The 15366-nt window shown below is 36.6% G+C and overlaps 1 protein-coding gene across 2 annotated transcripts in view; it reads right to left on the bottom strand.

The window, feature by feature from the left end:
- Positions 1-15366, bottom strand: part of LOC135083765 (complexin) — a 435534-nt gene that overhangs the window by 5035 nt on the left and 415133 nt on the right. For both annotated transcript variants that reach the window (XM_063978505.1, XM_063978506.1), the window contains one exon: positions 382-514. In XM_063978505.1, the coding sequence (XP_063834575.1) occupies positions 382-514 (133 nt within the window). The remainder of the gene's footprint in view (positions 1-381; positions 515-15366) is intronic.

A 15366-nucleotide genomic window follows, 5' to 3' on the forward strand; every position in this document is an offset into this window, starting at 1 on the left:
CTAATAGTCCAATGTATTAGTTTATTACTCCAATCTTTGGCGGAAGACCAGCTTCTTGACATGCCCTTTCGAGCATGTCACGATAAACGCTAAACCGTTGCATGTATGGATACAGTATTACATACCTAGTAACGATTCTTTATGTCCTGTACCCATTGTTAAAAAAAATGAATTTATTGCCATCGAACCATAATGACATTGACAGATATGTCAAAATCCACCAATCATGCAGCATTTGGACCTCGCGTCTACGTATTGCCATCTGGCGGATTTTTCAATCGCGAAAACTCTCATTATAGTGCGTCAATAGAGATTTTTCTATTTCTATTTCAATCTTGAGGGGGAGTTTAATATACAATTTACTATTGCTATGAAACTCACTAGTGAACTCGTCCTGGTCTTCTAACTCTGCCTCCGCGGCCAACTCCTCGGGCGTCTTCTTCTTCCTCATGAGCGGGTTGTCGGGCTCCATGGGCTGCTGCTCAACCACTTCTTCCTTCTTAGGGATTTTGTACTGGAACAGAAAGAGTGCGCGGTTCAGAATATGTATTGAATACCTATTATGTAGGTAGGTAAATGATATTCATTTTGGGATAAGTAGAGATGGGTTTGTAGCCAGCTAGTTTGGATAATAACTGATTATTATCTATTAATAGCCATTATTAGCCATCCATTGGCTAGTAACCCTGCTATTAATAGTTTCTTACGTTTTTTCTTCCACCTTTAAAATCAAATCAATATTTAAATCAAATATTACTCAAAGAAACAAAAAAGAACTAAAATATTAAAAAACATCAATGTAATTTATATAAACGACATTGTAGTTAAAAAAGAATCTAAATACATAAAAGGAGAAACTGACTGACTTAGTGACAGATCAACGCACAGCCTAAACGGCTAAACGTAGGCACTTGAAATTTGGAAGGGACGTAGCTTAAATACCGTAGAGGTGCACTAAGAAAGGAATTACCGAAATTCCCAAGGGAACGGGAATTAGCGGGAAAAATCCTTTTGTATGAAAAATCTAAACCGCTTAAGTTAGACATTTGAAATTTGGCATGTAGGTATATTAGTAAACTTAAAGCTTAGTTACAACAAGGAATTCCCGAAATTCCCACGGGAACGGGAATTTGCGAGAAAATCCTTTTGTATGAAAAATCTAAACTGCTTAAGTTAGACGCTTGAAATTTGGCATGCAGGTACCTTAGTAAACTTAAAGCTTAGTTACAACAGGATATTGCAAAACTCCCACGGGAACGGGAGTTAGCAGGAAAAAACATTTGTATGAAAAAATCTAAACCGCGTAAGACAGATGAAGGGGGTAAAACGGGATCCACGCGTACGAAATCGCGGGCGGCCGCTAGTGCTTAATAACAGGCGGTACTAAAAAAATACATAAAATACTCAGAAAATGTCAATAAATTATAAAAACTCAGATACTCGTATTTTTTGACTTTTTTTGTCGATAAAAATAGGTTTAGTAGTTCCGCCTATTTTCATATGTGCACTTTTTCGAGACTCATACTGTACTAGCGGCCGCCCGCGACTTCGTACGCTGGATCCCGTTTTACCCCCTACATCTATCTTACGCGGTTTAGATTTTTTCACACAAATGTTTTTTTCCGCTAACACCCGTTCCCGTGGGAATTTTGCAATATCCTCTTGTAACTAAGCTTTAAGTTTACTAAGGTACCTGCATGCCAAATTTCAAGCGTCTAACTTAAGCGGTTTAGATTTTTCATACAAAAGGATTTTCCCGATAATTCCCGTGCCCGTGGGAATTTCGGGAATTCCTTGTTGTAACTAAGCTTTCAGTTTACTAAGGTACCTACATGCCAAATTTCAAGCGTCTATCTTACGTGGTTTAGATTTTTTCATACAAATGTTTTTTCCCGCTAACTCCCGTTCCCGTGGGAATTTTGCATTATCCCGTTGTAACTAAGCTTTAAGTTTACTAAGGTACCTGCATGCCAAATTTCAAGCGTCTATCTTAAGTGGTTTAGATTTTTTCATACAAATGTTTTTTCCCGCTAACTCCCGTTCCCGTGGGAATTTTGCAATATCCTCTTGTAACTAAGCTTTAAGTTTACTAAGGTACCTGCATGCCAAATTTCAAGCGTCTAACTTAAGCGGTTTAGATTTTTCATACAAAAGGATTTTCCCGATAATTCCCGTGCCCGTGGGAATTTCGGGAATTCCTTGTTGTAACTAAGCTTTCAGTTTACTAAGGTACCTACATGCCAAATTTCAAGCGTCTATCTTACGTGGTTTAGATTTTTTCATACAAATGTTTTTTCCCGCTAACTCCCGTTCCCGTGGGAATTTTGCAATATCCTCTTGTAACTAAGCTTTAAGTTTACTAAGGTACCTGCATGCCAAATTTCAAGCGTCTAACTTAAGCGGTTTAGATTTTTCATACAAAAGGATTTTCCCGATAATTCCCGTGCCCGTGGGAATTTCGGGAATTCCTTGTTGTAACTAAGCTTTCAGTTTACTAAGGTACCTACATGCCAAATTTCAAGCGTCTATCTTACGTGGTTTAGATTTTTTCATACAAATGTTTTTTCCCGCTAACTCCCGTTCCCGTGGGAATTTTGCAATATCCTCTTGTAACTAAGCTTTAAGTTTACTAAGGTACCTGCATGCCAAATTTCAAGCGTCTAACTTAAGCGGTTTAGATTTTTCATACAAAAGGATTTTCCCGATAATTCCCGTGCCCGTGGGAATTTCGGGAATTCCTTTCTTAATGCACCTCTACGGTACCTAAGCTACGTCCCTTCCAAATTTCAAGTGCTAAATTTGTAAACTATGAAGGGATATGTTTAATCATTAGTATAACATTAATAGCAGGGTTACCATCTGAAATCGGCTATTATTGGCTATTAATGGCTAATAACTGCTTTTAATCCGTTTTTAGCCAATTGCTATTAACCGGATTATTAGCACTTACCCATCTCTAGGGATAAGTAAATGACAATTAATGTTAATCGGCATCATCATTTCAGATACAGGACGTCCATTACTGAACATAGGCCTCCCCCAATGATTTCTATATTGACTGGTTGGTAGCAGTCTGCATCAAGCGCCTTCCTGCTACCTTTATGATAGGGTAGTTATTTAAAGTTAGTGTTATCGTAGTTATTTAAAGTTAGACAGGTTGTGTTAGTTTGAACCAAAAAGTTTGGTCATTGTAATAATAGGCATTGGAATGATATTTCCAAGACCATAGTTCAGAGGTTAAATGAAAATGTTTGAATTAATGCCTGATTCAAGGCAATCCTTGATACATTAACATTGGTTTATGGTATATTAATTAAAGTAAAAACTACTTTGTCTAGCCACTATTAAGTAGAGAAGACCACCACGATAAATCGAGTTATTGTCCAAGTTTAGAATCGTCTCTTAACAACGCACCATTAAAAATTCCCACAAATAAAATCAAAACGTCTCCATTTCAAACTGGCCGCGTCGCAGCGTCACGTAATCTTCAGAGAAAGTCGTGGCAGAGCCTTTCTTTAGCTTGTTAGGGGAGCGGCACCGTAATGAGATCCCCCGGGAACACCGCGGAAAAAATGTCTTTAAAATTAAAATAAATCCCTCCCAAGCCACAGACTTGCATCTACTCAATTGGAGATTAAAAGGAAAGGAGATTGCTGCGGGATTTCTTTTCTATTTCGTAATTAAACGGCCAATAAATATGATTCTTGCGGGAATAGTAGTTTACAGTGTGCGTTTGAGTGGCAACACCGCGTTTTCGAAATCGAACACAGCGCCCTCTGGGAAATTAGGTGGAAACCGGAGCCTTGAGATCGACAGCGTCACGCGGCTTTGAGGCAATAACGCGAATAATATGGACCGGCGGTGCCGCTGGGGACGCCTGTGGACACAGGAATCTACGTGCTTTTTGAGAAAACCTTCTTTGACGACAAAACATCTCTGACGATTGGATTTTTCCGGAACCCACTTAAGCACTAGACCTAGCTGTGCGACTTACGAGCCAAGCTTTGAAACATTTTATTATGAGATATTTTATTATTTTGAGATACCCTTATTCATCCAATTTAAAACGGCAGCTGGGTATATAGCAAACGTTTTAACCCATACAACGTACACTTTTTTATCCCGACTGCTCTAGGATATTTTCCACAGCGGATAGGTATTATTTGATATCGTAACGCATAAAATTCAAAGTAGCTTTTAACCTACTTTGTACTGTTTTTAAATATTACTATGGTCATTTTAGATTTTTACATTTTTAAGGTAGTTTTGTAGAAAAAAATGCTACGTTTCTAATTAAAACGATCGTAGCGTAAGCGGATTAAAATGCGAAATAATTGGCAGAATAATAAAATACATCGAAATTTTAATTAAGACAATAATTCCATTTAATCCAATCAAAAGCGAGCGCAGCGGAAAATATTCCCCAAAACTTTTGCCATCAGAACTTCACGTTTTATGACGTGTAATATCTCAGAAAAATTATAATTAAAATCATACAGTTCATGTTTATGGTTTCCCAACGGGATATAGGAAAATATTACAGACGCATTATATTGGAAACTTGGAAATCCTGACATTGTTTGTCACGACAACTAATGGCCCTTTGCCACGACAATCCATTTTTGTGGGATCCAGTAATGCAGGTTCTTGCAAAACTGAATTGTCGTATGAACACACAAGTGTGTGTTTGTTTGAATCCCAAATTCGGATCTGTTCTTTGCGGGAAACCGCAAACGGGATGTTCGTACGAATGTTAATATTAAAACAGGTATACTACTATTGGAATCCTGCAAAAAACAGTTCCTGAAAAACAGGATATCTCCCTGGGAAATAGCCCTAACGAGTCGAGAACCTTTCTGGCACAGTACACATTTTATTACAGTTATAGAGCTACATAACATAAATAAGAATGTTCTAATTCATTTTCTATGCTTTTTCGTTTCCTCAAATTAATATGTAAGCCCCGTAGGTGATATATTTGGCAGTACTCCTTAATTTCGGTTTAGGCTAAGCCTAATGAAAGCCGCCATGAAATACGGCGCAATATTCAGCAATTTCAGGAACAATTTTAGGGAAATTTGATTTACAGTGAAGAAGATGTATCGTAGCTTTGTGGAATAAACACCACTTTTACTTGCAATTCGTATTTTACATACCTGTACACTGGTACACTGTACACACGTATTTAAATATTATACAAATATGTTTTTTAAGCCCATACTAAATTATCTTAAATTAAGTGGATAAACTTCAGTATTCTAACTCAAATTCAAGATTTTAAAGACTCAAAATTTTATAACAGTCCGTAACGATATACATTTCTATAAATTTACATCTTATAATTTTTGAAAAATTAATAAGCCAACTGTGAACTTTTTCATAAATAAACCTGATATGATTTCCGAAAACATGCTGGCTGTAGCTCTGTAAGTTAATTAATAGATTCTTGAATTAGCTATAACTTAACATAACTACTTTAATAAGTGGCATACAAGTTTACTTATTTAACAAGAATCAAGTTATCTTCTTAATGAGTCTTCTTTCTTCGAGTTCTTCTTGAATCTTCCTTGTAGTGATAGCGTCAAGGAAGTCAACCTGACTCGATTAGGGAGTCGCGGTATAAACGGACTCCCTACTAGAGTCAATTTAACATCAATGAGCATATTTTCTTCTCTCTTGAAGTCTTCTACTTTTTTCTTCCTCTTCATCTTAAAATTGAAAATACTTGGCATTGTTGTGCTAAACTGGAAAGAAAACACAAGTTTGTGCATCAAACTCTACATTTTTGTTGCAAAATAACATTTATTACATCTAAGTACATAGTTCTACAGTTAACTAAAACTAAACTTAAGTTAAATTAGATGTACTGTCTATTCATTGTAGATAGGTACAGACATAGGTAAGGTGTAGGTAAATAATGGCTATAGAAAAGTTGTTACCTGATTTCATACAGAATGAGATTTCTAAAGTAAAGTGGGCTCTTGGACCTCGAGTTAGGAGAGTCCTCTGTAAACTTTATAGAACTAAGGCTGAATTGCACCATCTTACTATAACTTTAACAAACGTTAAAAATCTGTCAAACTCCATACAAAAAACATCGATTATCACTATAGTTACGGTTAAAGTTAGTTGATGAAACTCAGCCTAAGTACTTAAAGTTAACACAATGTTAAGTTAGATATTTTTTGTAGGTACATCAGGAACACACGGTAGATATTTAACGCTAGATTCATAAATATTTAATGGCTAACTTCAACTTTTCAAGTTTCTGTTCCACGCGTACATAATAAATATGACATTTCACGTATCTACGAACTGTGCTAGATTAGATACATTAATACTTAGTGATCTGAAATAGGTATAATTTAATAGCTACATAAATAAGCATAGAGAAAAGAGACAACAAGTTTTCCTAATTTTCATTTTTGTCGTGGAATAGCAAAAATTAAGGCTGGGTGGCACCATCTTACTTTAGCTTTAACAAACTTCAAGTCTGTCAAACTCCATATGAAAAAGTTATTGTTATAGTTCCGGTTAAAGTTAGGTGGCGCAACTCGGCCTAAATGTATCTTTTAGAACATTGGCACTTTGAAAAATATTATAACTGCAGCCAATCATAAGAAACTTGACTTGTTAAATTACTATTTATAATATTGTTTACTTTGCGTTGTACATAATACAAATAATCTATGTATCAATTAATTTTGCAGCAGAATTTACCGTCTCCCTCCCAGCTGATGAGTTGCTAACGTATTTAGCGGCCCCTGCCATCTTCCAACTAACGGTCGGCGATCTCTTTGAGGCAATATAGCGTCTAGCTTTGACGCCATATTGACAGTGTAACGATATTCGATAACGTTATTTTGATGGTATTGGGGTATTGGTAGGACGTGGAATTCCTATTACCTGGCAACTTTGAAGTTTGGTAGAGGCTTAGAAGATATTGTAGAACTATGAACCTTCTATTTCCTTTATATTCATATTCAATCTTTCTTAATATTTGCATTCGTGCGATTTTCATTGAGTAGGCAACAGATTCACTGGATAACAGAAAAATTTTATACCTATGAAAATTCTACTCGTATACTACGATTTCGTAGTATTGTAGTTTGTCTGGGCAGAAAATAGTCTGATGCCCGCTTTCACCATCAATCCCTAATTTGTACCCTTATGGTAACAAATAATAGGAATTTTGTTTACATAGGGGCCACTTAAAAATTAGGGATTGATGGTGAAAACGGGCATTCTACTGTTCAGATAGGAAATGACATTATTGGACATGATCTACCTAATGTGATATTTATTATCCTTAAACCAAAATTAATTCAACATTGGATTAGTAACTAATGTAATATCTAAATTGTTATGAACAAGTTATCTTGCATCTAACACAATTGTACATCGAGTTGAGCCAAATTGCGTTGTGTGGTGTTCCGACATCTCCCGCGTCGGAGGATGCAATTAGACGACTTGGCGGAGTTAATCCGGGCTTTGGCCGGTATTTCTCGGGATTTGACATGAGTTGTGCGAGTACGTATTAATTTTATTAATGTAGACTTTTCCTTGCGAATTTTGAAGGCTCATTAATTTCACGGCTCAGTGGTTGCGGGTTCGAGTCTTATTAGAGCATTCTGGCAAGTATAATATTTGTTAAAGGACATGGATTCATATCCCTTATGCAGTCGATATAACATACGAAAGTAAGCTATGCTTAAAATTTATTAATAACTATTTGTCATTTACTAAAAAATTCAGGGCAGAACTTCTTTAACATATCACTTCATTATGAACTTCTTAGTTCTCAAACGACTGCAAAAATATTTTTTTGACTAGAAATCAGTCGGTATACCTAGTCTTTGAGTTGTCAAGTATTAAGTACTCTATTTGGCGTGACTTTTAACCAGCCATAATTTATGTGGAAATGAGAGAACAATGCATAAGTAAAATTTGAAAAGCATACGAGAGGTTAAAAGTCTTTCAAACCAGTAGCTGAAAGTCAAAAAGAAAAACAAACCCAAGGCTCTAAGACCATCCATCGTGCACGCCATAGATTGTTACGGGCAGTAACTCATGTATGAAAAAGTCCATAATTTATCGACGGAGTTCAAGGGGCGTCAAAGCGCGGGCGGCGGGCGGAAAATTGTCGGCAAATGACGTGTCAACAACGTAGCATGCGCATAAAAACAGCGTGTGATTACGCGGACTGGTAAGAGCGGGCTTTCAAAAATCAAAATCAAAAAAATATTTATTCAGTTTAGACCACAAGTGGCACTTATGAACGTCAATAGAAAATAATAAAAAAAGAAAAGGTAGCCCTTATGGGGCACTTTACATGTCTCCTTATCTTTTGGGCCCTACCAGCGCTTCGAGACAAACATATGGCAAGTGCTGAGAAGAAACGCCGGAACAAACTCAGTCACCACTTATTGCCAGGAATTATCTAACGGTAAGAATAGTCAAATTTAAGTACATCAAATATGTGCAGACTGAACTGACCACGCATCCTTGTCATCAATATAGTCTCGAACCTTGTAGTACCCTTTGGACATAAGGGTATTTTTTATATGTATCTTAAATTTGTTTATTGGCAATTCGACAAGGTTGTGTGGTATTTTGTTAAATATGGTAATACATTTCCCCAAGAATGAATTACCTATCTTATGCAACCTAAATGATGGAACAGCAAGTTTATTTTTATGTCTCGTGTTAAATGAGTGGACGTCACTTTTCTTAGTAAATAAATGTATATGTTTACGGACATACATAATGTTATCAAATATGTATTGCGAAGCCACAGCCTTTACCCACATCAGAGGGTTCCGTTTCAGCCATATAACGTTCACTGCTGGACAAGGGCCTTCCCTAAGATTTTCATAACAACCGGTCCTGTGCTGCACGCATCCAGGCTATTCCCGCGAGAATCACCTTTTAATTTTACGGAACCCTAAGAAGACAGGTTTAATTTACACCTCAGTGTAGACCTCAGTGTGTGGGTCTAGACAAAGTGCAAATTATAATCGCAAACCAGTCGAAAAGTGGTCGAAAGGCCCCTTTTTTGTCTGGAGTTTTGACGGATTCGATTTTCGATTCGATCAAAAAGTGCGTTTTGTCTAGGGGGCAGGTTTAGTTAATTTACAATATTGTTGATTGAAACATTGGTTTGTAAGGTTTACTAAATATTACATAACTAAGTACTTGGCTAATTTTGCTATGTGTTAGGCTGCCTCTTTTGGCTAGCCAGGACAAATGTTTCATTTACGGTAATCAAGTGTCTTCAGTGAAACCGAACCGTTAAAAGTAACGGACAATTGAGGCCATTAAAAAAGAAAATTGAGTAGGTATACCTACTTCAAAAGCTTCTTTTACGTCATACTTTCGTATCCCCAAAGCCTGCCACGTTACGCAGGCAGCATAAACGGCCGAAATATGCCTTCCATCGGACACATGATGCCTCCCCCAGGATCTCGGCTCGCTTCCATTTCTTTATGAGCCGTATTCAAAAGAGAATATAAAATCTTTTAGGTTTTTGAAACTGTATTAGTCTTGGGATCGATTTCCGAAAGACAAAAATAATGCTGATATTCACTAAGAGGCAGAATTCTAATAAGTATTATAATGGTATCATGGGACAAGCAAGTATTTCCTACTAATATGATAATAATATTCACAATGAAAATGGAAAATTATTGTAAGTTATTAAAATTTTAATGATGAAATGAGTACTGCCTATGATTTCAGTAACAGTATCCACTAAAATATGGTTAATTTCCATCGCTTTTAGGTTTTTGTAAGTGCTTTCTTATGTTACTTCGTTCTCGCAGAATTGAATAAAACGGAGCCTAATTTTAAAATCCGTCCAGTAGTTTTGGCGCGAAGGAACAAACTTACACACATCATCACAAAACGAATCCAAATCCATTTCAGCAGTCTGGGGGCGTAGTGTGAGTTTACGTCAAACGCATTCGATGTCGACTGCGTAAATAACTTTTGAAAAAAATAAAACCGACTTCAAATGCGTGAACACAAAAAAAAACTAAAAATTAAAAGAATTGCGTATAAAAAAGTTCATCCCCAATTTTCCACCCTTGGGGGTGAAATATTTTCTTCAAATTCGCATGAAACCACCCTTTTGATAATACCTATTCAACAAAAAAATAATCGATCAAATTGGTTTATAATCGGCGGAGATATTGCGTATAAAAAAGTTCATCCCCAATTTTCCACCCTTGGGGGTTGTTTTTTCTATTATTAAATTTAAATGGGACCACCCTTGAGGTATTACCTATACGCCGAAAAAAGATTTGTTCAAATCGGTTCATAATTGGCGGAGTTATCGCGTAACAAACATAGAAAAAAAAAAAAAACATACGGGTCGAATTGAGAACCTCCTCCTTTTTTGAAGTCGGTTGAAAAGTGTCAATAAATGTATGACGGATTGTACAGCGTCCCTAGCGGAAATTTTTAACGCGCTCGCTAGTAACGACTTTTGATGTAAACTCACACTAAGCTCTCTGGTAGGAATCTACAGTGCTGCTTGTCAAAAGAAGAATAATTCTTCTGATTAATTTTGTTGCGGGTCAAATGACAGTTTAACTTTCCCCCGGGACAAACTTGACCTTCATTGGTTGGGTTTTTATGGCGGTCAAGTGTAGATCCTGGCTACACATGAGTTGCAGTGGTGGGAACGAGAGGTGGGAATAGTCCCGTGTTTTATGCTGCTTGTCAACTCAACTTGCTTGTCAAACACAACTATCAAAGCAGGTGCCAGCCAAATGTACCATATTATGTACCAATCCAGAATGTACCCTCTGGGATCCGAACCGGGGTCATTTGTTTATCTTAGATCAGCCGTTGTCAACTCGAGATGAGGCGAGTCCTCTGGGAGAGCCTTTCCGGGATTGTTTTTGCCTTTGCTATTACAATACAACCTTGGGAAGGTAGTAGGATGTTTTGTTGCTCACGTAACATAAAGAGCTGGAAAAAGTGTGATAGTTAGATATTTCTTTGTGTTGTTATTTTGTACCTAACATTATAAGTATAATGCCCATTTTCACCATCAATCCCTAATTTTTACGTGACCCCTAAGGTAATAAATAATATGAATTTTGTATTCATAAGGGTCACTTAAAAATTAGGGATTGATGGTGAAAACGGGCATTATACTTATAATGTTAGGTACAAAATAACAACACAAAGAAATATCTAACTATCACACTTTTTCCAGCTCTTTATGTTACGTGAGCAACAAAACATCCTACTACCTTCCCAATGTTGTATTGTAATAGCAAAGGCAAAAACAATATAAGTATAATGCCCGTTTTCACCATCAATCCCTAATTTTTAAGTGACCCTTATGAAAACAAAATTCATATTATTTATTACCTTAGGGGTCACGTAAAAATTAGGGATTGATGGTGAAAATGGGCATAAGTGTACTAGAAAGGACTATGTACTAAATACATTTTATTGTATTATTTATTAAGCATGAAAGCAATAAACTTATTGAGTAGGTATTTCTTACTAAAAGAAGAAGAGTTTATTAATAAATAATATTTTTTTTATTTTTTTTATTTAATAACCAAGAAGATGACGATTTACAATATTGTACGATGTATTAATTACTTAAACTACGATTGACAATCGTGTTAATCTTAAGTATGTCCCTGCCAACTAAACTAGGATTAAACCTGTATCTTAGATGACAGTGATTCCTCCAGGGTGATGAAAGTAATGTAAGTTAAGTGAATCAACGGAAGAGTTTAAAGTAAGTTTACAATTATTAAGTTTAACGGACAATAACGGACAAATACCTTATTACTACTTAGAGTCTGATAAAAGAAAATATAGGAATAATTCCCGAGATATACGATGATGATATAAGATGCCAATGGCAACAAAATTATCTTAAAAAGCTTCGAGGGACACCTCCAGCTGCATTCATTCATTTTAATTATTATTAACTTACTCTACAACAACATTATTTGAAACAGCTAATGAAATTCATAAGCAATTGATGTAATGATGATACATGTTTCAGATTCGTGTTCTAGTCATACGTCGTACAACAATTTAACCTGATTGACCTCTTATAGTTTGACTCGTATGTCTTGAACAGCATATTTGAAACAGTTAATAAGATTCTAAATGATGAAACATGTAACACGTTTCAGATTCGAGTTCTAGGCATATTTCGGAAAAACAACCTTCTGACCTCTAGTTACATAGAAACTGCAGTATTATATTCGCTTCTACTCAGCCTCACTCACACAAGCGACGCCCCCCGCTATTCTGCGGACGGTACCCGTGGCGCGGTTAATGTATTGGAAATGTACTGTGCTACTTAGCATGGGTGGAACTTAGTTGAAGGGCAAGAGTTTCAGGAGTAAAAGCTTACAAGGAATGTAAGCTTTAAGTTTCTGTAACTTTTATAGTAACTAACATGTTAAAAGATTAAGATCTTGGTGCTTTAGGTAAGGAAAAGCAAACAGATAAAAGTCTCATCATACGTTACTTACTTAAGTAACTCGTATGCATCATACGAATAAATTCTAGAAAATCAGCGTCGTACTCGTAGCATAGTCACGAATCACGATAAGTCGGGGACCTTTTTGGCACACTTACCTACTTTTATCTTTATAAGTATTTTGTAAGCCACACAAACTAATGTAATACTGATTCTACCTACATAAGCAATTTAATTACGAAACTTGATCCAGTAGAAAAACAAAAGCCAACTGAATCGACTATAAATAACCTCAGAAATAGTCCATAGCACTAAAAAATAATTTAAACTCAACCAGTTAGTGCGTAGTGAAATCCGATTTGATCAAAACGATTGCTGTTATACAAAAACAACACGCGAGTTTCCTCTGTTATTTCTAAAAGCCGTTCAAAGTTGGCATCGAATCGTAAAAAATAAAAGTGAGCTTACTAAATAAGATAGACCGAGTAAGTCACAGGCTTTATATTTACTTAACTGTTACTGTCGCAAGGATATTTATAAAAGAAATGCATATAATACGAGTTTAGTTATGTATAACCTACTACCGGAAGAACTTAAAGTACTCCAAGGCCCTATATTTAAAAGCAGATTGACTTGCTGGCTTTTGGACAAATGTTTTTATAGTTATAAGGAATATTTTAATTGGCGACATTGATACTATTAATTTAATTTTACATTGACATTTTCTTAATTATTTGACATTAATATTATTGAATCCTGTAATTGTTGCACGTCTGCGAGCAGACTAAACACATGATCCTATTTAATATTGTCACCCTGTATTACTGTGTTTTTGGCAAATAAACGTTTTGAATTTGAATTTGAATTTAAAATTATCGTCATCAGATTATTTAGTTTCCACTGCAGGAGCACGATCCTTTTCAATTTACCATAGGCAATTGGAGGATTTAGCCAGAAGGGTTGAGGTCTATTTTTTAAAAAGTCCGAAAAATACTATCACATAATGGTGGTATTTGTACAACATGATTATGTGATGTGATGTTGATAATCATAGTAAAGAGTGAATAGGCAAGCTATATTTGGGACTTGTATGAGCTCCCTAGTTGAGGCACTTCAACGTTTTGAATTCGTCCAACCAATACATCAGATTACACGTTTTTGTTTCAAAGCGGACTCTACTCATATTAAAACTGTATTAGATGACAAAATATTTAGCTTTATGTGCCGTATGTATTGTAGATCCTAGATTGAGATCGTCGATTTACGTCTAAATAAATATAACTCAAAGGTGACTGACTGACTAGTGATCTATCAACGCACAGCCCAAACCACTAGACGGATCGGGCTGAAAGACATGCAGGTAGATGTTATGACGTAGGCATCCGCTAAGAAAGGATTTAACGAAACTCTACCCCTAAGGCGTTAAACGGGATTCACGCGTACGAATTCACGGGCGGCCGGTAGTTCAAAAATAAGGGCAAGTACCTGCTCTAAAAGTAACTTTACCGTGCCCACTTCAACTGTGGTACAGTTAAGCTCGTAAACCCTGTAACTGAGCTATTTAGGTCTGAGCGGTACAGTCACGCGACCAATCAGGCACAACTACAATCATTGAGTTACAGCGCTGGATTTCAAACGGTTAAATACGGCTATAATGGTTTCGCAAATGGTTAATAAGTTGTACGGTTAAAGTTCGTTGACTTGATTTGATACTAAAGGAGTCAGTGTATTTTATACAGAACTAGCAGCCGCCCGCGACTTCGTACGCGTGGATCCCGTTTTACCACCTTAGGGTTGGAGTTTCGTAAAATCTGTTCTTAGTGAGCACCTACGTTCTAAAAGGAACCCGAAGCGAAAGGTCACTGATTGACTCACTCACTCATCACGAAATCTCAAAACTACAAGTGCTAGGGGTCTCAAATTTTGCATGGGGGTTTCTTTTAGAACGTAGGTGCTCACTAAGACGGGATTTTCCAAAATTCAACCCCCAAGGGAGTAAAACGGGGTCCAGGCGTACGAAATCGCAGGCGGCTTGCGCTAGTTTACAAATAAACGCCTCTACCTTTTAAAGGGTCTTTAAAAAAATATCTACAGAGAAGTCAATAGCGCGAGCCAACAGCATCTCGCCGTGTTTGTCCGAGTAATTGTGTTTGTTTGTGTGCTCGTCCGGACGGCCCGTTGTCCGGTTAGTGTTGCTTTTTAATTTACCCGTCCGGTTTGCTTTGTTGCAATCGGAAAGGTTTACTGAAGATAAGTTGGTAGTTTTTTTTTACACAACTGTCCTAGAAATGTTTTTTCTTTGGTTCTGTACCAACAATCACAAGAGTGTAGATGCGACATAGGGTGTGAGCTTGCCTAGACGATGCCTTTTCACTTGTACCTTGTCACAAATGCTTGCCCTGTTAGGAAAAATAAAAATGTTAAAAATTACACCAGTTTTGCTGGCTCCTAAAAGTTTTATAGTTTCTGATAAAATTTAAGATTAAGTACCTGACATTACCGGTTACTTATTCTGCCCGATTGTCCATCTTTTAATCTCCCTTAAAGTGTTAATTAATATTTTTATAGCGCCGTTCTATCTAAATCATTGTTTTGTCTCTGAGACTCTTTTGGTCTTAATGAAATCAACATTTAATTATGAACACGAGGGTGTTTCCACAAGTCTTTTACACCCAATATCATAAAGACCCAACTTTCCTAATTTATAAAGATAAATAATTATCTCACGCTCCGTCATAATGACGCGGAGTCGTCATAGTGCGAAGTTGTAATGACGTCACGGCTGCAAGTTTTAATTATGGGGGGCGCGGGGGCGCAGTGACAGCGGGCGGTGAATGGCATCTGATTGCCTTCGCTTTGCACTGGTGCCAAATTGAATTACAATCGAAACTTGACTGACACTC

This window comes from Ostrinia nubilalis, chromosome 24 (assembly GCF_963855985.1).
Source record: "Ostrinia nubilalis chromosome 24, ilOstNubi1.1, whole genome shotgun sequence".
NCBI classification, from domain to species: Eukaryota; Metazoa; Arthropoda; class Insecta; order Lepidoptera; family Crambidae; genus Ostrinia; species Ostrinia nubilalis.